Genomic DNA, 24135 nt, shown 5'->3' on the forward strand with positions numbered 1-24135 from the left:
GTACCCAATTAAGATGGCAAGTTACAATAAGGATACTGGACAAGGAGTCTTTCCCTAACGTGGGGAAACTCAAAAGATTAATTTCCGATACTGGTGTTCAATTTGTTGCACAAGATTCTAAAGAGTTTTTGAAAGCACAAAGTGTACAGCACTTACTAGTTGCAAAGTTCCACCTGCATGTGAATCTGGTGGTGAGAGTAATGAAAGAACTAGGTCAGCTGGTTAGGACAATGTGGTAAAAAGCATACCAGATGGCCGATGTTCTTATTCAAATTTGAGAGGATATTGAATGAGCTACCCTATGGTAGTACGGGAGTGGCACCCTGAGAGATTATAGAAGGTAAAATTATAGGGGATAGATTACTGTACAGAACTGAATACCCTCCCAATGAGGAAAGGAGGATTTCAGAAATCATAAACAAGAACATATATAAAATTGTTGAGGGAATATCTGATAGGTTAAATAAGGGCATTAAAAGTTCTAATTCTAAAGCTGGTGATCAAGTTTTAGACTGGACATAGGAAAAGAAGGAGTGACAAGCATTTTAAAAATTATTTTATCTTTATGGTGGTCCATATGAAATTAAATCCATTCCTAATCCTACAACAGTTATGCTTAAAGAGGCTGACTTTGATAGAGAGGTAGGGAAATACACACATCAAGAAAAGTTTTCTATCACCTCGGCTCCGAGAGTTCCGGAACCTGTACAGAAAATTGGAATAGAGAGAAACATAAATATCATTTCCGGCCTTTTTATTGCTCATGAAAACCACCCAATGCATGTTGTACCACCATGCGAGACCTTCAGAGATGGTGGTCCAGATTGCTGTACACACCAGTACCTCTAATACCCAGTAGCACGTCCTCTTGCATTGACGCAAGCCTGTATTCGTTGTGGTATACCGTCCACAAGTTCATCAAGTCACTGTTGATCCAGATTGTCCCACTTCCTACTCCTCAACGGCGATTCGGCATAGATCCCTCAGAGTGATTGGTGGGTCATGTCGTCTATAAACAGCCCTTTACAATCTATCCCAGGCATGTTCAATAGGGTGTGGAGAGAACATGCAGGCCACTCTAGTCGAGCAGTGTCATTATCCTGACGGAAATCATTCACAAGATGTGCATGATGGAGGCGAAAACCTCGCCAATATGCTGCCGATATGGTTGCACTATTGATCGGAGGATGGCATTCACATATCGTACAGCCATTACGGTGCCTTTCATTTTCATGACCAACAGCGGCAAATGTTGGCCCCCACGTAATGCACATGGACATCAACTGTATCTCCAATGCTTGTGACTCCTCCATCAATCACTCTGGCTACAAGTCAACACAGGTGCCAGCCGAAGTGGCCGCGCGGTTCTGGCACTGCAGTCTGGAACCGCGAGACCGCTACGGTCGCAGGTTCGAATCCTGCCTCGGGCATGGATGTGTGTGATGTCCTTAGGTTAGTTAGGTTTAACTAGTTCTAAGTTCTAGGGGACTAATGACCTCAGCAGTTGAGTCCCATAGTGCTCAGAGCCATTTGAACCATTTTTCAACACAGGTGCTGCAGTGACATTATTGAATTCTCCAACCTATGTGAGTTTAGGCTCGCTGCCATTGCAACCGGTCGCTTGGAAGCTGGTCAATTACAACAAACAGAACATTGCGCTGTTGGAACAATTTAAGTCAGTGGTTCGTTCAATTACATGTTTGGTGTTTGCCGATACTCATGTTGTGAACTTGTTTGGGATGGATGCGTTTCAGGTATTTCAATTTGCTATCACCAAAGCAGTTCACCTTGTGTCCGATCAGGTACCATATTCGTAATTTGGAAACACTGTGTGGGGAGATTTTGGATTTGAATTTGGAAGGTATAGGGTGAGCTATGAATTTTTATGCTCATATTTCTTTGAAATCCAAGGCTATGCCTTGTTTTTATCATGTGAGTCCTATTCCTGTCGCCCTGAAAGGTCAGATGAAAGCAGAATTGGACATACTTCAATCTCTATGGGTGGTGCAATCTGTTATGGCTAGCAAATGCTCATCTCCACTGGTTGTAGTTCAGAAGCCATTGGGAAATTTCACCTCTGCAGACACTTCAGTACTAACCAACACGCAGTCGATAGTGGATATGTATCCTCTCCCATGCCAGGAGGAACAGATGGCAAAAATATCGGATGAGCAGTACTTTTCTAAAACTGATTTGTCTGAAACCTACTTGCAGGTTCCTGCAGACTAAGAGTCTTGGCCAGTTCTGGTTTTGAGTAATCATTTTGGTCTCTATCAATATTTGCACCTTCCATTTAGTGTGGCTAATGCTCCTGCTATCTTCAAATGATTTTTTAGAGCAACTGACTGTCCAGGTTTGCATTAATTGTCTGGATGATATTGTCATGGACTCCTCCATCACTGCTCACTTGAAAAATTTGCACACTTCGTCTTCTGTCTCTCAGTCTTCGCGAAATCTCAGATGTTGTGACCATCTATTGTTTATTTGGGGTTCGAGGTCTCATGGGATGGGATTTGTCCTCTGCTAGATCACATCTCTGCTGTTACACCTATGCCTCGCCCCTCGTCCACAAAAGAGCTTCAGACCCTCCTAGGGAAGATAGCCCACTACCATAAATTCCTGCTGGGGGAAGCCATAATGGTTAGTCCACTGCATGCCCTGTTTTGCAAGAATGTGCCTTTCTGCTGGAGTCTGGACTGTGAATGTGTTTTTGAACTACTATCACCCCTTGTTTAGCTACGTTCTCTCCAGATCAGCACACGGTTTTGGCAACTGATGCCTCACAGTACAGCCTCGGTACAGTCCAAGCGCCTGGATATGCTGATGGCTCTGAACTACTTGTTCCTTTCGCCTCTAAATATCTCACTCCAGCCCAGCAGCATTACTCTCGGGTGGAAAAAGAGGCTCTTGCCATAGTCTACGTCTCCAGAAATTTCATGTTTTTTTGTTATGGCTCAAAGTTTCACCCTACTACTGACCATAAGCAATTGGTCTCCTTGTTTAACCCTCACACTTCCTTGCCTGACAAGGCAGCAGACCGACTACAACACTGGGCATTGTTCTTGTCTCGCAACTATTACAAAATCCATTTTTGACCACATCTAAACATGGAAACAAAGACACCCTGTTCTGCCTTCCTGTGGGTCCTGATCCTGACTTTGGATCGTGAAGAATTGCTTTGCTTCCATCTTGATACTGAAATGCAGGTTACAGTTGAGGGTTTCCCAATTATGAGCTTGTGCATAGCAGTTGCCGTTGCTGCCCACTCGGTTTCCTGCCCGGTGTTTCAGTTTGTTCAACGGGACAGGCCAGATAAACTGCTGGGTTAGGCTTTGGACCCCTGCGCAACTATTTTCCTTATGGTATCGCCCTGGAGATACTAAAAGGTTTCAGATAGATTATATAATGGTAAGACAGAGATTTAGGAATCAGATTTTAAATTGTAACACATTTCCAGGGGCAGATGTGGACTTTGACCACAATCTATTGGTTATGAACTGTAGATTAAAACTGAAGAAACTGCAAAAAGGTGGGAATTTAAGGAGATGGGACTTGGATAAACTGAAAGAGCCAGAGGTTATACAGAGTTTCAGGGAGAGCATAAGGGGACAATTGACAGGAATGGGGGAAAGAAATACAGTAGAAGAAGAATGGGTAGCTTTGAGGGATGAAGTAGTGAAGGCAGCAGAGGATCAAGTAGGTAAAAAGACGAGAGCTAGTAGAAATCCTTGGGTAACAAAAGAGATACTGAATTTAATTGATGAAAGGAGAAAATACAAAAAGGCAGTAAGTGAAGCAGGCAAAAAGGAATACAAACATCTCAAAAATGAGATCGACAGGAAGTGAAAAATGGCTAAGCAGGGATGGCTAGAGGACAAATGTAAGGATGTAGAGGCTTATCTCACGAGGGGTCAGATAGATATTGCCTAAAGGAAAATTTAAGAGACCTTTGGAGAAAAGAGAACCACTTGCATGAATATCAAGAGATAAGATGGAAACCCAGTTCTAAGCAAAGAAGGGAAAGCAGAAAGGTGGAAGGAGTATATAGAGGGTCTATACAGGTGCGATGTTCTTGAGGACAATATTAGGGCAATGGAAGAGGAGGCAGATGAAGATGAAATGGAAGATATGATACTGCGTGAAGAGTTTGACAGAGCACTGAAAGACCTGAGTCGAAACAAGGCCCCAGGAGTAGACCACATTCCATTAGAACTACTGATGGCCTTGGGAGAGCCAGGCCTAACAAAACACTACTATTTGGTGAGGAAGATGTATGAGACAGGCGAAATTCCCTCAGACTTCAAGAAGAACATAATAATTCCAATCCCAAAGAAAGCAGGTGTTGACAGATGTGCAAATTACCGAACTATCAGTTTAATAAGTCACAGCTGCAAAATACTAACGCGAATTCTTTACAGACGACTGGAAAAACTGGTAGAAGCTGACCTCGGGGAAGATCAGTTTGGATTCCGTAGAAATGTTGGAACACGTGAGGCAATACTGACCCTACGGCTTATCATAGAAGCTAGATTAAGGAAAGGCAAACCTACATTTCTAGCATTTGTAGACTTAGAGAAAGCTTTTGACAATGCTGACTGGAATACTCTCTTTCAAATTCAGAAGGTGGCAGGGGTAAAATACAGGGAGTAAAAGGCTATTTACAATTTATACAGAAACCAGATGGCAGTTATAAGAGTCGAGGGACATGAAAGGGAAGCAGTGGTTGGGAAGGGAGTGAGATAGGGTTGTAGCCTATCCCCGATGCTATTAATCTTTATATTGAGCAAGGAGTAAAGAAAACAAAAGAAAAGTTCAGAGTAGGTATTAAAATCCATGGAGAAGAAATAAAAACTTTGAGGTTCGCCGATGACATTGTAATTCTGTCAGAGACAGCAAAGGACTTGGAAGAGCAGTTGAACGGAATGGACAGTGTCTTGAAAGGAGGGTATAAGATGAACATCAACAAAAGCAAAACGAGGATAATGGAATGTAGTCAAATTAAATCGGGTGATGCTGAGGGAATTAGATTAGGAAATGAGACACTTATAGTAGTAAAGGAGTTTTGCTATTTGGGGAGCAAAATAACTGATGATGGTTGAAGTAGAGAGGATATAAAATGTGGACTGTCAATGGCAAGGAAATCGTTTCTGAAGAAGAGAAATTTGTTAACATCGAGTATAGGTTTAAGTGTCAGGAAGTCGTTTCTGAAAGTATTTGTATGGAGTGTAGCCATGTATGGAAGTTAAACATGGACAATAAATAGTTTAGACAAGAAGAGAACAGAAGCTTTCGAAATGGGGTGCTACAGAAGAATGCTGAAGATTAGATGGGTAGATCACATAACTAATGAGGAGGTACTGAATAGAATTGGGGAGGAGTTTGTGGCACAACTTGACTAGAAGAAGGGATCGGTTGGTAGGACATGTTCCGAGGCATCAAGGGATCACCAATTTGGTACTGGAGGGCAGCGTGGAGGGTAAAAATCGTAGAGGGAGAACAAGAGATGAATACACTAAGCAGATTCAGAAGGATGTAGGCTGCAGTAGATACTGGGAGATGAAGAAGCTTGCACAGGATAGAGTGGCATGGATAGCTGCGTCAAACCAGTCTCAGGACTGAAGACCACAACAACATCGCCTCTTTGTTTTTGACAGTGTTTTGTTGTTATCCATGGAAGCCCTCTCTCCCAGAGTAGTCACTACTGCTGCATTAAAGCAAAGCAAAGGACTTGGAAGAGCAGTTGAACGGAATGGACAGTGTCTTGAAAGGAGGGTATAAGATGAACATTAATAAAAGCAAAACGAGGATAATGGAATGTTAACTAGGAATCATGTTTATAGGCCGCAGATTGATGGCAAAATTGTCCATTTTGTCACAGTTTGTGACCAGTGTACCTGCCAACACGTGGCTTCCAGGGCACTCCTGTCCCCCCTGGCCTGCTCTCTGTCAGCCATGGGAATGCATTGACATCAACTTTGCGGGTCCCTTCTTGTATTCCTGCTGGCACTCAGTTGTGTTTGTATTTTTGCAGTTCTCTTACATTCACTTGTGTGCATCAAAGCTGGCTGAAGTGACAATTCATACGCTTTTAAGGATCTTTTCTACTGAAGGGTTGCCTTGAACTTCAGTTTCCTGTAATGGGACTCAGTAAGAAATCACACCTTTCAATTGTTTTGTTCCCGTAACGGCATCTACCATGTTATGGTTACGCCATTCCACCTTTAATCAAATCGCAAGGCAGAATGACTAGTGTGTACGTTCAAGTACCAAACAAAAATGTGTGCCGTGGATTCTTCACCAGATGATGCCCTTCACCTACGGCTTCATGCCTTTGGGGGAGCGGAGCCCAGCTGAGTTGCTACGTGGTCAGCAGCAATGCATGCTCCTACACCTTCTGCAGCCAGCACCGCACCTGCCATGGTCGAGTTCAACCAGCTGCTTTGCACCGTGATCGCCAGTGTGGGCACGAGGACTTAAGTCACAAGCCCAAGTGAATACTGGCCACTCTTGTCTGCCGGCAGGGGCACCATCTTAGTGACGTCCATATAGCCACTGGGCTGGTGGCACGCCACTTATCAGTGTCATCTCGCTCGACATCTCAGAAGCTAGCAGTTTTGTGGGTGCCGCCCCTATCACCGCAACCCATCATGCCGCCTCGAGCCCGTCATTGCCTGCTGTGAGGGTGACCTGGTCCCAATGGCTGCCTCCTCCATGTGCGGTACCCTGGAGTTCCAGTTTTCTGGCCCCAGGCGCTAGTCCATCTCTGGCCTCAGGTTTGCTGCTGCAACCTGCTATTCTGATCAGGCCACCTCCACTGGCCCCTCACCATCATCACTGCAGCCATCACCACCGGTGGGTCCAGCCTTGCTCCTCCATTTTGAGACCTACTGCTGATTACAGCGCAGAGATGGCGATAACATCCTTCTCTCTAGTGCTGTCAGATGTGCTCATGTCCCCAAGTTTTCTCGTCCTCTGCTCTGATGCCTGCCCAGCCCATTGTCTCACTCCTCTATTGGCAGAGGCTACTACCACTCCAGATCTAATGGATGTCTCATTGGGTTGCCGGTGTCTTCTCTGTTCCCTGGCCATCCACTTCACACAAGGGAGAGCTGTGCTGTATCCTGCTACTAGTGCATGTGAGTGAGAGTGCACTGAGTGTGGCACCACCACGAGTGTGCTTTTGAATTGGCCGCCAACTATATTAGCGTGGTCCAGACGTTGGAGGCTGCGTGTGGTAGGCATGTGCACAGCACAGTCTCCGCTGGGCCATCTGCCAGCAACATGCACATATATATGCTTGAAGCAGCCCTGATTGACCCTCTCTAAGTTATTCTAGTTTGTATCATGCGCATCAGTTGCTCTACATCTTGTGGAGTCCCGAGAGGCTATTTCTGTTATTGTTCAGAGGTTACGCACAAATCTATACTTATTTGATCTGGTCCGATTTAGTGTATTACTTCATTACTACAAGTCTGAGTTAACTTCTCTCGAGATTGCCTTTTCTTGTATATGACAAGAATCTCATAAAAAGCAGTAGCCATCTTCTCTTGCCTGCTGTTGCTACTTTCTTTTTTGCTAGTTTTCATCTGCATTATGCCACCAAGGTATCTGAAACTCTCCATTTTCTGTTTTACTGTACTCTGTTGTTAGGTTACATACTTTGTTTTCGCAAAGAAAATCTGGAGACCAGCTTTTCCTACCTATTCCTTCAGCACGTTTATCTGTTCCATAGCTGTCTCAAAGTTTCTTGATGGGGTTGCAGTGTCACTGGTGAAGGCAAGGCAATGAACTAACACAATTCTTTCATCTTTCATTGTGAACTGTGTTCAGTAGCCCTTTCCTGGCAAATTACTTTTCAAATTCTCAGACAGCCTTCTCTAACATGCATTTAAAGAGAAAGGGGGATAGTCCATCACCCTGTCAGACTCCAGTTTTAATTAAAAACTCTCCAAGAAGTTCTCCATGAATTTTACTTTTGAATGCGGTTGTGGCATCGTTTGCTTGATAATTTTCAATTTTTTAAAGATCCACTTCATTCTATCAAGATCTCAAACAATACTTTCAGATTGACTGTATCATATGCTTTCTTGAAGTTGATGGAGACAATTACCAGATCCTGAGAGATGTAATTTTCTAATGCTTTTTCAGCCACCTAACATGCTGAATACATGACCTCCCTCCCAGAATTCACCTTGATTTTCATCATCAAATTGCTCATCTACTTGCTCAACCAGCCTGCAGTGCTTTGGTGAGCACCTTTAAAGCTTAAGGTAAAACAGAAATACTGTGAGACTTGTTGATTCCAGCTCTGCCACTCTCTTCATAGAGGGGAATCAGTTCAGTCTTCCATTCACTAAGTATTATTCCAGTTTCCTAGATCCTTTCCATCTCCTGACTTATGGCATTAATGGTGATTTCTCCTCCACTTTTCAACATTTCTGCTGTTTTGGAGTCTTCTCTGGTGGCTCTGTTGTTCTTCAGTTCTGCAACACTGTTCCCAAGTTCATCAGGAATAAGAAGAACTGAACTTTTGTTTCTTTGCTCTAGGATTATTGTAGACTATTTTTCGCTGGGTTCTTCACAGTTAATCAGAGTTACAAGTTGAATGGCTAGAATCACACAGTTTTCTTTATTGTTCACTGATAGATTCCCATCGTCTTGCTTGAAATTCGAACTAGGCATATTATAGCCATCCATCCACTGCTTAAAGCTCCTGTGAAAGTTCCTGCTGTTAAGTTCAATCCTTATGATTTTATTCTGAGGAAGGTTCTTTCTTATTTAATGGAAGGAGTCTAACATTTACGCAGGGCAGGAAGCGATCTGAGTCAAGAATGGCTCCTTTCCTTGCCTCTACATTAATAATTTCCCTAATGTTTCATTTCAATATTACAATATTATTATTATTATTATTATTATTATTATTATTATTATTATTGTCGTTGTCGTTGTCGTCGTCACCGTCAACACAGATGCAGCATGTGCCTGTGCAGCAAAAACCAGTCTTTCAGTTTCCTTCTTTAGGGTTCCACTGGTATGTCAAGACCAGTCTTTTCTTTATTTACTTTGTCTTCAATCTTTTCCAAAAATTGCCCATGCAATGCTTTATTGCACAGGCTGTCAGTAAGGCATTGGAGTACAGCTTTCCAGTACTGGTTCTTGGTTTCTGTACCTTGAGAAGCTTTCTGTTTTGGAATTCAATTGGGCTGATTCGTTGCTATCTTTCACACAGTCTGGCAATGTATGTTACTCTTCTTCCAGTATCTGCCTCACTTGCACGAGTCCTCTACTGCTTGCTTTTATGGACAAGTACAGCCCATAGATGTCAAAGCAAGGGTGGAGAGTGCAGTAAATCATCATAAGTTTTCTTGTTCTCCTGTTCAGATTATCAAACTCTGTTTAGGTCCAGTTCACAAATTGAGTGTCTTAGTGATGTTGCTGCCATTCACTTCGTTTTTTTTATTATTTATTTATTTATTTATTTATTTATTTATTCTGAGTATAATCTAAGGTGACCACATTTTTTTACCTGTCTGTGTTTGATGGTGACCAGCAGCAAAATGCCTATGTATTTGTACATTTCTGGCAGGTGGGAATTAATGGTCTGTCCATTTAGCATTTCAGTGCCTTCATTTTCTGATCTTTTGCCCTCCATTGCTGCCTGTATGCGTACTTTTCTTACCCAAATTCCATGCTGATATCTTTCAGAAGATTCAGACTGTATTCATCAGAGATTGTAATTCAGTTCCATATTTTCCATAAAGTTCCAGGTCATCAATGTGGGGATATGTTCTGAGGATTTCTCACTGACAGCCCAAGTTTGTTGTCTGTAAGATGGTTGGCTGTGGAATAAGGGTAATGGTGAGCAGCAGCAGAGAACAGGTTCCCTCAGAAAATGCCTTTCTTGATGCTAACTAGTCCACAGCTTTCTTTTCCAACATATAGTTCTGATTTACAGTGTTCCATCATATTTTCTGTGAATTTCTTGATGTTTCTGCCGAGCCTGATGGTTTCCAGGCACTTTATCATCCAACTATGTGGCAGTCAAAGGCTTCTTGTAGTATATCAAAGTCATGTATCTATTTGTTTTCAGGTTTTTGCAGTTTTCCAGAATTATTCTGTTAATCAGGAGCTGGACTTTTATGCTACTATTTCTAATCTTGTTATCTTCTTGTTCTTACTGGTATGATGTCTTACTATGCCAGAAGGTTCTGAGTCTTCTCTAACACCTGCCAGCAACTTTAACATGCTAGGTAAACATGTTATTGGCCTGTAATTCTGAGTTATTGCCCCTTCTGTTGGGTTCTTTTGTATTAAATGTGTTTTTTCAGTTGGTCACCATTACTGATTTTTCCTATCTGCAGCATCAAATCAAAAAAATTGGCAATTTTCACACAAAAATTGATCAGGTATTTATTGTTGTTATTAATATCACAATTAGTATTGTCATCTCTGGTCTGATGAATGGTTTGTGCAAATCTCCATGCTACTCTATGCTGTGCCAGTTTCTTCATCTGTAACTACATCCACACAAACCTGCTGACTGTAGTCAAGTTCTGCTTTCCTTTATAATGTCTATCTCCATCACTTTCCTCCATTAATTAACTATTCTTGGCTACTTCAGGATGTACCTTTTCAACCTATCACTTCATTTAGACAAGTTTTGCTGCAATGCTCTTTTCCGTCCTACTGGAAAAGGTTCATGGGTTCATTAGTATCTAATCTCTAGCATTCTTCTGTAGTAGCACATTTCAAAAGCTTCTATTTCCTTCATGTCTGAACTGTTTATTGGCCACGTTTCTCTTCCACACAAAGCTATACTCCAGACAAATACCTTCAGAAAATACTTCCTCTCATTTAAGTTTATATTTGATGTTAAGGATTTTTTCTTTTTCCCTTTCTTTTCAGAAATGTTTTTCTTGTTACTGTAAGTCTGCATTTTGTATTTTCTACTTTAGCCATCATCAGCTATTTTAATGCACACATAGCAAACATCACCCACTAATTTATTGTCATTTTCTAATCTAATTGCAAATCATTGCCTGATCTAATTCAATTACATTCCATTATCCCTGTTTTACTTTCACTGTGTTCGTATTATAACATGTTTGCTTAACACTGCTCATGCTGTTGAACTAATTTTCCATCTCAGATGGAATTAAAATGTGACTGGTAAACCACAAGATTTTTTAGTCTTCTCCTTTTCTAAAGTTCCCCTTGGTTTCCTTTACTTTTGTTGTATGAACGGGTTGAACAACATAGGCAATATGTTGCAAACTTGTCTAACTTCCTTCTGAAGTATTACCTTCCTTTTATGTCAACTGACTCATTACTGCAGGCTGGTATCTGTACTAAGTGTAGGTAGCTTTTTACTACCTGTATTTCTTCCCTGGTAACTTTACAATTTCCAAGAGTGCACAGCCCATACTACCACATTTTACAGCTGCTGTTAAGTCCGCCTCCAAAGCATAGTGGTAACATTACCGCCTACCACGCAAGGGGGCCAGGTTTAAATTCCCGGCAGGGGACTGGGTGTTGTGTGTCCATCATTTTCATCATCATTGACATGCAAGTCGCCGAAGTATTGTCAACTAAAAAGACTTGCAATACGGCGGCCGAACCCCAAAGGGGATATCCCGGCCAATAAATGCCATATGATCATTTCATTTTATTTCTGCTGTTAAAACAGATCGAGCTCTTACACTTTTAAGACTGTGGTAACTAATTTTTATCTGGTGAGCTTATTTTCAGCAGAATGCATCTAGAGCTGCAAAAATGTCCTCTGTGTTGAAACGAATGTGACTGATCATATAGTGAAAATTAAGACTGAGCTACAACAAAGGAGTTGCAAAATAGAAGTAATCTGGAATATTTTTATTGGAAGTAATCAAAAACATTGCTCATGGGTAAATTTTTATAAAATATTAAGTTAATGTGTACAATTAATGGATTTAATCTATAATGAAAGTTTGTTACAAGAATAAAGGTTTTTCAATTCAACTATATCTTCCCTGCTGAAAACACCTATAAATTACAGAACTGCATTCTAATTTCTAGTTCACATTTCCTAATCATTATATCATTTTCACTATGACATACAAAAAGTTAATTGTTTTCTCCAAGTTCAGAGCAACCACTCTGCAACACTGAGATGGTAGCAAAGATGCAAAAGAACAATTTTAATTGCGACATCAGTTTCACGATCTGTTTCAATATGTGCTGTTTAATGCTACATTTTTCTAGAAAGCACACTGAGTATATAAAGGCTTCACTGAAGGGATGACAACTGTGAGTAACAGAAAATCTCTTGTGGAGGTTGGAAAAGTTCTGGTCTCATACTTTTGTTTTAATTATTTAAACAGAGAGCATGTAATGCAAAAAAAATGTCATTGCTATGTAATTAGGACTGGCTCTTGAGGAACACACACACACACACACACACACACACACACACACACACTACTACTGTCTCTGGCCACAGGTGCCAGAGACAGTGCTCGTGTGTGAGTAGCCAACATCTCCACTATATGGTGAGTAGAAATCTATCCTATTCATAATATTGCCATTATTCAATCCTGGATTTTCCATTGTTTGATTTTTATCATTTATCATAGATAAATATAACTGTTGTAATAATTGAATAAGATAGTTACTCTTTTAGACATGCCAGCACTATGTCTTTTGCTGCCTCAATAATAATAGTAATAATAATGATAATAGTAATTATAATAATAATAATAATAATAATAATCAATTACAAGCATTGGCCAAACGACTTAGAAGATACAAAAAAAGTGAAAATAGAAGGAAACAAAACCAAACATTCAACACGAACCAAAAGAAATTTTACCAGACAATAGATAACACATACATTAAAATAGACAATCCACCAAACATAACAGAAATGGAACACTTCTGGAGCAACATATGGTCAAACCCGGTACAACGTAACAGGCATGCACGGTGGATACAAGCAGAAACAGGCACATACAAGTTGATACCACAAATGCCTGAAGTAAAAATTTTGCAACATGAAGTCACCCAAGCAATTAATTCTACTCACAATTGGAAAGCCCCTGGAAAAGATAAAATAGCAAATTTCTGGCTAAAGAAGTTCACCTCAACACATTCACATCTAACTAAATTATTTAACATATCTAAAAACAAAGATGATGTGACTTACCAAACGAAGGCGCTGGCAGGCCGATAGATACACAAACAAACACATACATACACACAAAATTCAAGCTTTCGCAAACAATGGTTGCTTCGTCGGGAAAGAGGGAAGGAGAGGGAAAGACGAAAGGATGTGGGTTTTAAGGGAGAGGGTAAGGAGTCATTCCAATCCCGGGAGCGGAAAGACTTACCTAGGGGGTATACACTCGCGCACACACACACATATCCATCCGCACATACACAGACACAAGCAGACATTTGTAAAGGCAAAGAGTTTGGGCAGAGATGTCAGTCGAGGCGGAATTACAGAGGCAAAGATGTTGTTGAAAGACAGGTGAGGTATGAGCGGCGGCAACTTGAAATTAGCGGAGGTTGAGGCCTGGCGGATAACGAGAGGAGAGGATATACTGAAGGGCAAGTTCCCATCTCCGGAGTTCTGACAGGTTGGTGTTAGTGGGAAGTATCCAGATAACCCGGACGGTGTAACACTGTGCCAAGATGTGCTGGCCGTGCACCAAGGCATGTTTAGCCACAGGGTGATCCTCATTACCAACAAACAGTATGCCTGTGTCCATTCATGCGAATGGACAGTTTGTTGCTGGTCATTCCCACATAGAAAGCTTCACAGTGTAGGCAGGTCAGTTGGTAAATCACGTGGGTGCTTTCACACGTGGCTCTGCCTTTGATCGTGTACACCTTCCGGGTTACAGGACTGGAGTAGGTGGTGGTGGGAGGGTGCATGGGACAGGTTTTACACCGGGGGCGGTTACAAGGATAGGAGCCAGAGGGTAGGGAAGGTGGTTTGGGGATTTCATAGGGATGAACTAACAGGTTACGAAGGTTAGGTGGACGGCGGAAAGACACTCTTGGTGGAGTGGGGAGGATTTCATGAAGGATGGATCTCATTTCTCCCTGCTGGAGAGCCACATTCAGAGTCTGATCCAGTCCCGGAAAGTATCCTGTCACAAGTGGGGCACTTTTGTGGTTCTTCTGTGGGAGGTTCTGGGTTTGAGGGGATGAGGAAGTGGCTCTGGTTATTTGCTTCTGTACCAGGTCGTGAGGGTAGTTGGGGGATGTGAAAGCTGTTTTCAGGTCGTTGGTGTAATGGTTCAGGGATTCCGGACTGGAGCAGATTTGTTTACCACGAAGACCTAGGCTGTAGGGAAGGACCATTTGATGTGGAATGGGTGGCAGCTGTCATAATGGAGGTACTGTTGCTTGTTGGTGGGTTTGATGTGGACGGACGTGTGAAGCTGGCCATTGGACAGATGGAGGTCAACGTCAAGTAAAGTGGCATGGGATTTGGAGTAGGACCAGGTGAATCTGATGGAACCAAAGGAGTTGGGTAACCAAGAAGGCTTCCTCTAAGCCACCCATGAATAGGTTGGCATACGAGGGGGCCATCCTGGTACCCATGGCTGTTCCCTTTATTTGTTGGTATGTCTGGCCTTCAAAAGTGAAGAAGTTGCGGGTCAGGATGAAGCTGGCTAAGGTAATGAGGAAAGAGGTTTTAGGTAGGGTGGCATGTGATCGGCGTGAAAGGAAGTGCTCCATCGCAGCGAGGCCCTGGACGTGCGGAATATTTGTGTATAAGGATGTGGCATCAATGGTTACAAGGATGGTTTCTGGGGGTAATAGATTGGGTAAGGATTCCAGGCGTTCGAGAAAGTGGTTGGTGTCTTTGATGAAGGATGGGAGACTGCATGTAATGGGTTGAAGGTGTTGGTCTACGTAGGCAGAGATACGTTCTGTGGGGGCTTGGTAACCAGCTACAATGGGGCGGCCGGGATGATTGGGTTTGTGAATTTTAGGAAGAAGGTAGAAGGTAGGGGTGCGGGGTGTCGGTGGGGTCAGGAGATTGATGGAGTCAGGTGAAAGGTTTTGTAGGGGGCCTAAGGTTCTGAGGATTCCTTGAAGCTCCGCCTGGACATCAGGAATGGGATTACCTTGGCAAACTTTGTATGTGGTGTTGTCTGGAAGCTGACGCAGTCCCTCAGCCACATACTCCCGACAATCAAGTATCATGGTCGTGGAACCCTTGTCCGCCGGAAGAATGACGATGGATCGGTCAGCCTTCAGATCACGGATAGCTTGGGCTTCAGCAGTGGTGATGTTGGGAGTAGGATTAAGGTTTTTTCATTTTTTTAATTAAATTATTTAACAGTTACATTGCAGATGCATACACATTCCCTGATACACTTACACATGGAATAACTTATCTGAAACCTAAAGATCAAGCAGACACAGCAAACCCAGCTAAATATTGCCCCATAACATGCCTACCAACAATATACAAAATATTAACTTCAGTCATTACACAGAAATTATTGACACATACAACACAGAACAAAATTATAAATGAAGAACAAAAAGGCTGTTGCAAAGGAGCACGAGGATGTAAACAGCAACTGATAATAGATGCAGAGGTGACATATCAAGCTAAAACTAAACAAAGGTTGCTACACTAGGCATACATTGATTACCAAAAAGCTTTTGATAGTGTACCCCACTCATGGTTACTACAAATACTGGAAATATACAAAGTAGATCCTAAATTGATACAGTTCCTAAACATAGTAATGAAAAATTGGAAAACCACACTTAATATCCAAATAAATTCAAATATCATCACATCAAAGCCAATACAGATTAAGCGTGGAATATACCAAGGAGACTCATTAAGTCCTTTCTGGTTCTGCCTTGCTCTGAACCTACTATCCAACATGCTAAATAACACAAATTATGGATACAATATTACTGGAACATACCCACACAAAATCACACATTTGCTATACATGGATGATCAAAAACTACTGGCAGCAACAAATCAACAACTCAACCAATTACTAAAGATAACAGAAGTATTCAGCAATGACATAAATATAGCTTTTGGAACAGACAAATGTAAGAAAAAATAGCATAGTCAAGGGAAAACACACTAAACAAGAAGATTATATAATGGATAACCACAGCGACTGCATAGAAGCAATGGAAAAAACAGATGCCTATAAATATCTAGGATACAGACAAAAAATAGGAATAGATAATATAAATATTAAAGAAGAACTAAAAGAAAAATATAGACAAAGACTAACAAAAATACTGAAAACAGAATTGACAGCAAGAAACAAGACAAAAGCTATAAATACTTACCCTATACCAATATTGACCTACTCATTTGGAGTAGTGAAATGGAGTAACACAGACCTAGAAGCACTCAATGCACTTACACGATCACAATGCCACGAATATAGAATACATCACATACATTCAGCAACAGAAAGATTCACATTAAGCAGAAAGGAAGGAGGAAGGGGATTTATCGACTTAAAAACCTACATTATGGACAGGTAGACAATTTAAGAAAATTCTTTCTAGAACGAGCAGAAACTAGCAAAATACACAAGGCAATCACTCATATATATACATCGGCTACACCACTGCAATTTCATAACCACTTCTACAACCCTTTAGATCACATAACATCAACATATACGAAGAAAGCAAATTGGAAAAAGAAAACACTACATGGCAAGCACCCGTATCATCTAACACAGCCACACATCGATCAAGACGCATCCAACACATGGCTAAGAAAAGGCAATATATACAGTGAGACAGAAGGATTCATGATTGCAATACAGGATCAAACAATAAACACCAGATATTACAGCAAGCATATTATTAAAGATCCCAATACCACAACAGATAAATGCAGACTTTGCAAACAACAAATAGAAACAGTAGATCACATCACAAGCGGATGTACAATACTAGCAAATACAGAATACCCCAGAAGACATGACAATGTAGCAAAAATAATACATCAACAACTTGCCATACAACATAAACTTATAAAACAACACGTTCCCACATACAAGTATGCACCACAAAATGTACTGGAGAATGATGAATACAAATTATACTGGAACAGAACCATTATAACAGATAAAACAACACCACATAACAAACCTGACACATCATACTCACCAATAAAAAGAAGAAATTAACACAACTAATTGAAATATCCATACCCAATACAACAAATATGCAAAAGAAAACAGGAGAAAAAATTGAAAAATACATCCAACTGGCTGAGGAAGTCAAAGACATGTGGCATCAGGATAAAGTTGACATCATACCAATTATACTATCAACTACAGGAGTCATACCACACTATATCCACCAGTACATCAATGCAATACAGCTACATCCGAACTTATATATACAACTACAGAAATCTGTAATTATTGATACATGTTCAATTACCTGAAAGTTCCTAAATGCAATATAACACATACCGTACAGTTAAAAGGAAGTGACGCTTGATCAAGGTCCGCGTCACTTTCTATTTTTAACCAGACTTAACGTCTGAGAAAGTAAAGAAATAATAATAATAATAATAATAATACACACTAATTACTTATCACATGAAATACATGAATAGACGGTAGTTTGGTGGTGTACCTGGAGACGAGCTCTAACTATGTCAAGAGGATTTGTTAACAAAGTAGTTGTAAAGCCTCCAAGAGTTCCAGACACACACTGTATAAACAAGTGTGAAACCCAAGCAGGAAACACAGAATGTAATTTATCTGAAACAGAACAGTTAGAATTGGACTGTTAATGATTAATTCACTGACAGGCAATATGTTTACACGATTTTAACCAGCATAGTAAGGAGGTAACAGCAATCTGTTCTTGATGATCAATTGGGGAAATAATCAAGATGGCAAAATATTTCATATTTCAGATTATGAGCACTGTCTGGCTGGAGCGAGCAGCCGTTGTGTCCACACGCATTCATTTACGATGCTGCTAACTCCAGCCAAATGGTGCTCATAATCTGAAGGTGGCTGTTTAAACTTGCCGAAACTGATCATTCTAATAATGAGATATTCTATGGTCTTGACAGTTTTTTCTAATTGGCAATGTTTTCAATCAATATTTTTCTAATGTATCTTATGAGAAAGGAAATGTAACTCACTGAATAGCAAAAAAAGGTCTTATGCCTACTTAAGAAGTGTGGTCACTGCATATCAGTTTCACCGAGATCACACAGGCTCAGTACAAAGACGAAACCACTATAACTTGGCAAAAACTGCATTTTGATATACACTACTTGCCATTAAAATCTCTACACCAAGAAGAAATGCAGATGATAAATGTGTATTCATTGGACAAATATATTATACTGGAACTCACATGCAATTACATTTTCATGCAATTTGGGTGCAAAGATCCTGAGAAATCAGTACCCAGAACAACCACCTCTGGCCGTAATAACAGCCTTGATAAGCCTGGGCATTGAGTCAAACAGAGCTTGGATGGCATGTACAGGTACAGCTGCCCATGCAGCTTTAACACGATGCCACAGTTCATCAAGAGTAGTGACTGGCATATTGTGACGAGCCAGTTGCTCAGCCACCATTGATCAGACATTTTCAATTGATGAGAGATCTGGAGAATGTGCTGGCTAGGACAGCAGTCGAACATTTGCTGTATCCAGAAAGGCCCGTACAGGACCTGCAACATGCGGTCATGCATTATCCTGCTGAAATGTAGGGTTTCGCAGAGATTGAATGAAGGGTAGAGCCATGGGTCGTAACGCATCTGAAATGTAATGTCCACTGTTCGTAGTACTGTCAATACGAACAAGAGCTGACCAAGACGTGTAACCAATGGCACCCCATACCATCACACCTGGTGATACGCCAGTATGGCGATGACGAATACACGCTTCCAATGTACGTTCACCGCGATGTTGCCAAATACGGATGCGACCATCATGATGCTGTAAACAGAACCTGGATTCATCCGAAAAAATGATGTTTTGCCATTCGTGCACCCAGGTTCATCGTTGAGTACAACATCGCAGGCGCTCCTGTCTGTGATGCAGCGTCAAGGGTAACCACAGCCATGGTGTCTGAGCTGATAGTCCATGCTGCTGCAAACGTCGTCGAACTGTTCGTGCAGATGGTTGTTGTCTTGCGAACGTCCCCATCTGTTGACTCAGGGATCGAGACGTGGCTGCACGATCCGTTACAGCCTTGCAGATAAGACGCCTGTCATCTCGACTGCTAGTGATAAAAGGCCGTTGGGATCCGGCACAGCATTCCGTATTACCCTCCTGAACCCACCGATTCCATATTCGGCTAACAGTAATTGGATCTCGACCAACGCGAGCAGCAATGTCGCGATACGATAAACCACAATCGCGATAGGCTACAATTCGACCTTTATCAAAGTCGGAAACGTGATGGTACGCATTTATCCTCCTTACTCGAGGCATCACAACAACGTTTCACCAGGTAACGCCGATCTACTGCTGTTTGTGTATGAGAAATCGGTTGGAAACTTTCCTCATGTCAGCATGTTGTAGGTGTTGCCACTGGCGCCAACCTTGTGTAAGTGCTCTGAAAAGCTGATCATTTGAATATCACAGCATCTTCTTCCTGTCAGTTAAATTTCGTGTCTGTAGCACGTCATCTTCGTGGTGTAGCCATTTTAATGGCCAGTAGTGTATTTATTTATTTTGGATATATTTGGTGTGGGTTGTCTTAGCTACATAAGGCTGCATGTGAATTTTTTTTCTTTACTTTTTAACAGAGACATCACTTGCAAAATTCTAGTCAACAATTCTTTTAAAAATATCTTCTGCTGCTTTATGTCTACTGGAATTTATTATAGTACTTGTGTGTCCACTTCAAAGAGAAATCAAAGTTCATTTGTGACTTGCACAGTAAAATGACCAGTGGTCACAAAAAATTACCATGTTATATTTTTGTTATATAATTATGATTAAAAGTTAAATTTGTGATTTACTAAGAATTTTATTATTAACAAGTTAAAATACTACTCTACAGAACGTAACTTTCAGAAATTTTTTTTTTTAAATATTAGTAATGGAACTGGGTATAATGACTTACAGCTCTAATTCACTTTTCACCTTTTTTATAGAGAGATTTAATAACTGAAAAAATAGCCCCTGCTAGTTATGCATTGCATATTTCAAAAAAGGCTACCCTTGGAAATACAACACACTATATGAGCTTGTGTTTTCGAAAGAATTAACAATTTTTGTAATTTCAAAACACTAATTTTTTTGGAAGTTGTTCTTACAATTTCCTGCCTTGACTGTTTTGCTGAAACGTTTTGCCTGCCTGTGACTCAACATTTCCTCTATATAGTGAGTCGCAATCTAACCTTTCCAAGATTTTGTCATTATTCCATCCTAAATTTTCCATTATTTCATGTTAAATTTGACTTGATGAAGAATTTTCAAAAAAACAGTTGAAAATCAAAGTGAGGCTTTCAATTGTCTGAAAGAAGTTTTTCTGAAGATCAGTGAGAGTAGGTTGAATGAAGGTGTGTTCATCAAACCACAAATCAGAAAATTGATTGATTGATAAAACCACTGAAGCTGATATCACAAAACGTCAAGTTTCATGCTTAAACGTCTTTCAGAGCCATTGTTCATGATTTTTGGGGCACTAGAAGATAAGAGAATTACGTTTATATAGTGACTGAACAACTGGATAATTACAAAGAAATGGGAAAAACACACACACACACACACACACACACACACACACAACAGTGCAGCTACATTGTGTCAGCTGAACATACAATACTGGGACTGCAGTTCCAGCAGGTCGATTGGGATTGGGGGGTTTATGTGTACAGGGAAAAGGAGATGGGAAGCTGCAGGAGCACTTTGGGAGGTTTAACTAAGGGCTCTGAGGCAGGCAGCAGACAGCAGGGAAGGAATATAGGAGAGAGAGGCAGTGGATTCACAGGTATCATGGCCATTTCGTGTGGCATGTGATGATAATGACAAGGAGGCGTGGGCTGGGAAAAGATGACAAGAAAGAGGAAATGAAGCCTGTTGGATACAGGTTAGAGTGCAATGGACCAGGAGAGGTTGATGCCATGAGGATTAAGAAAAGCTAAGAATGTGGTACAAGGATAACTTCCATCCACATAGTTCAGAAAAGTTGGTGCTGGGCACAAGTATACAGATGGAGGCCCTCGAACTCGAGTATGTTGTACACTCAGCTGTGTATTCCACCACTAGGTGATCAACCCTACTTTTTGCTACAGCTGAGTATGATAATTTGTCCTGATCAACTTCTGGTTGGTGGTCGCACCTCATAAAATGCTGTGCAGAAATTGCAGCATATGTTATGTCTGCTTTCTAAGGTGGCTCTGTCTCTGATGTGACAGGTTAAGTCTGTGAGAGGACTAGAGTACGATGAGCTGGGCGAGTGATTTGGGCAGGCTTAGCACCTGCATCTTCCACACAGTTATGACCCCGGAGGTAAGAGGTTACGAGTGGGACTGGGATGAGGATAGACCAGGGTGTTGTGTAGGTTGAGTGGGCAGCAGAATACCACTTTACAAGTGGTGGGAAGAACGAGGGGTAGGATGTCCCTCATTTCTGGGCATCATCATTTCACGTCAACACTGATTTTACTCCCCATCTCAGATTTTGATTAAACTTGCCACACAGACAACTTAATATAGATTAAGAAAAATACTCAGTTTTATTACAATACATTGACTCACTCCGAAAATACAGAAATGTGAAGTCATCAAAAATCAGCGAAAAACACCCAATTGCCGTAATTACAAATTGCTGTAGCAACTCTCCTAATTAAGATAAAATGATGGACGAGGTGTCATTCTGCAGCATTTTCCATAAAATTTCTTATGATACACAATGTAATATGGGTTTGCAATGAAAAATGTTTTTCAAAGTTAAATTAAAATTTAAATATTTATTTTACCAAAAAGCACAGCTTCAATATTTTTTTCAAAAAATCACATACAACACTTCACAATATTATTAACTAATTCCCCAGGTATGAAAGTGGGGTGATCATGGGTTCAAACCTTTATAAAATTTCAAAAATACGTATTTCACTGAAAAATGACATTTTTGTAAAATTTACAGATTCAAGTGGAAATCTACATACCTTTATTCTTGATATATCTACATATACATCCAAATTTACTGTTAACACATACATTGCAAATATCACTTATGACACCTGATACAAACAGTATGTGTTTTATGATCTCACATTTTTTTAAACTCTTCATTTGTTTTTTTCTGATATAGTCTTCATGTTGGTGTTACTGGGTTTACTTTACTAATAACATCATGTACAGATACCCGTTGAGTATAAGTTTAAGTAGGATATGCATGAAATTAACTTTAACTTCAAGACCTTCATATTTTGTTAAAACATAAGCTGAACACTATTTCTGTTCACAGTTGGCAGTATCATATCCACAAGTCTCAATGCCAGCTTTTTCTCAATTGTGGATTTGCTATTCTCTTCACAGTGCCATCGACACCATCACAAGGTCCGTTTCCATGAGTACAGGCAAAAAATGTCATTCTGTTTCTACGCCAAAATATTCTTTGTGGGAACATAAATTTACAATTCTTGTTCTAAGATCCATTGCCATCTGAAAAGTAGTAATCTTCTGTATATCAGTTTGAAATTTGGTTTTTGACAAAATAACTGAATTAGCTTTATATATATATATATATATATATATATATATATATATAATGATCACTTCATCCAGCAGACAAAGTCTCCACACATTCGGATGCGAATCTTCCTGTCCACAGTATCTCATCTCGTCTAGCATAATCTTCGAGCGAACACATTCTATAATTGCTTGAGAAGCTTTTTCCGAGAATGACGTCATGACTACACTCTTGTAAGATGATGAATTCTTAGGGTTGTGTACGGCCACTTACACCCACATGAATGACGCATCTTCCTGTAGGTTTCACGTTTTTCCCATTAGCCACCTTCAGCAGAAATGTTTTGTTGTCGACGAATACAGTTTTCTGCAACTGGCGACGATACATCTCCGAAATGACTGAATATGATACTCCAGAGTCCACAAGAGCTTGGGCTGGTCGGCCATCCATGAGGATATCGACGTAGTTTCGTATCATTTTTGTAGTGATCAACGGCAGAGGATTTTTCTCTTTGCCGGCCTCACCTCCGAGGAAGGTTGCACCCTTTAGTTTCCCAGGTTGCGGTGGCTAGATAATCGGCTGGAGCTTCTAAACGGCAATAGTGACCTTGGCTGGCGTGTTGGAGAGCATCCTCTCCAGCGGCTAGCTTGTGGCGATGGTGACCTACTTCGTCCTGCACCCACCTCTTCTTGTTCATCTTCATTGTCCTGGAGTTGGCATCAGCTAAGATCGGTCTGCTGTCTTCTGGTGCAGGTGACATCAAATATCCACCACCTTTCTCGACAATAGTGCACCACACGTTCCGGTTGTCTGCAGTGGAAACATACTGGTTGGTTCTCCTGGGTTCTCCAGATATCAGTCTTTCTTGGTGCCCAAACAGGTTCCTCATACGGCTTTGTAGGAACATAACTTCACCTGGGTCTCGACTTTTTCACTGTTTTAATGGGAAATGAAGGACGAGAGATTGGGTTCAATGTCTGTTCCACTTCCTCCCTTATGAACTCTCAGTTTTTTGCTCAGCGGGCAATCCAAGTGCCTTCTGAACTTCCTCTCTCACTATCTGATGAAGAACACTTGTGAAATCAGTTTCTTCCTCCATCACAGACATCGATACGACGTCTGGAAGCATTCAAACTTCTTGCGTGTAATTCTTTTTTGATGCATTGTCTCAATGAAGCCTGCTGTCGAAACCTCCTTCAGGAGTAGGGCTTGATACGAGGGTCACTCCAAAAGCAATGTACACTTTTTTTTTTTAACTCCATCTTTTATTCTATATGTTTGAAAGTTTTACAGTGTGTAGATACACCCTTTAGGAACAATATTTTCATTTCTCCACATAATTTCTATCCCCCTCAACTGCCTTACGCCATCTTTGCACCAGCGCTGTATACCTGCATGGTAAAATTCTGGACCAACCTGCTGGAGTCACTGTTTGGCAGTGTGCACAAGGGAGTCCT

At 40.9% G+C, this 24135-nt stretch overlaps 1 protein-coding gene across 1 annotated transcript in view; it reads right to left on the reverse strand.

Annotated features, from left to right (window-relative positions):
* LOC126259680 (solute carrier family 25 member 44) overlaps positions 1-24135 on the reverse strand; it is a 145261-nt gene that overhangs the window by 26026 nt on the left and 95100 nt on the right. The window contains exon 5 of the mRNA XM_049956639.1: positions 17641-17768. Coding sequence (XP_049812596.1) covers positions 17641-17768 — 128 coding nt within the window. The remainder of the gene's footprint in view (positions 1-17640; positions 17769-24135) is intronic.

Source organism: Schistocerca nitens, chromosome 5 (genome assembly GCF_023898315.1).
Source record: "Schistocerca nitens isolate TAMUIC-IGC-003100 chromosome 5, iqSchNite1.1, whole genome shotgun sequence".
Taxonomy (NCBI): Eukaryota; Metazoa; Arthropoda; class Insecta; order Orthoptera; family Acrididae; genus Schistocerca; species Schistocerca nitens.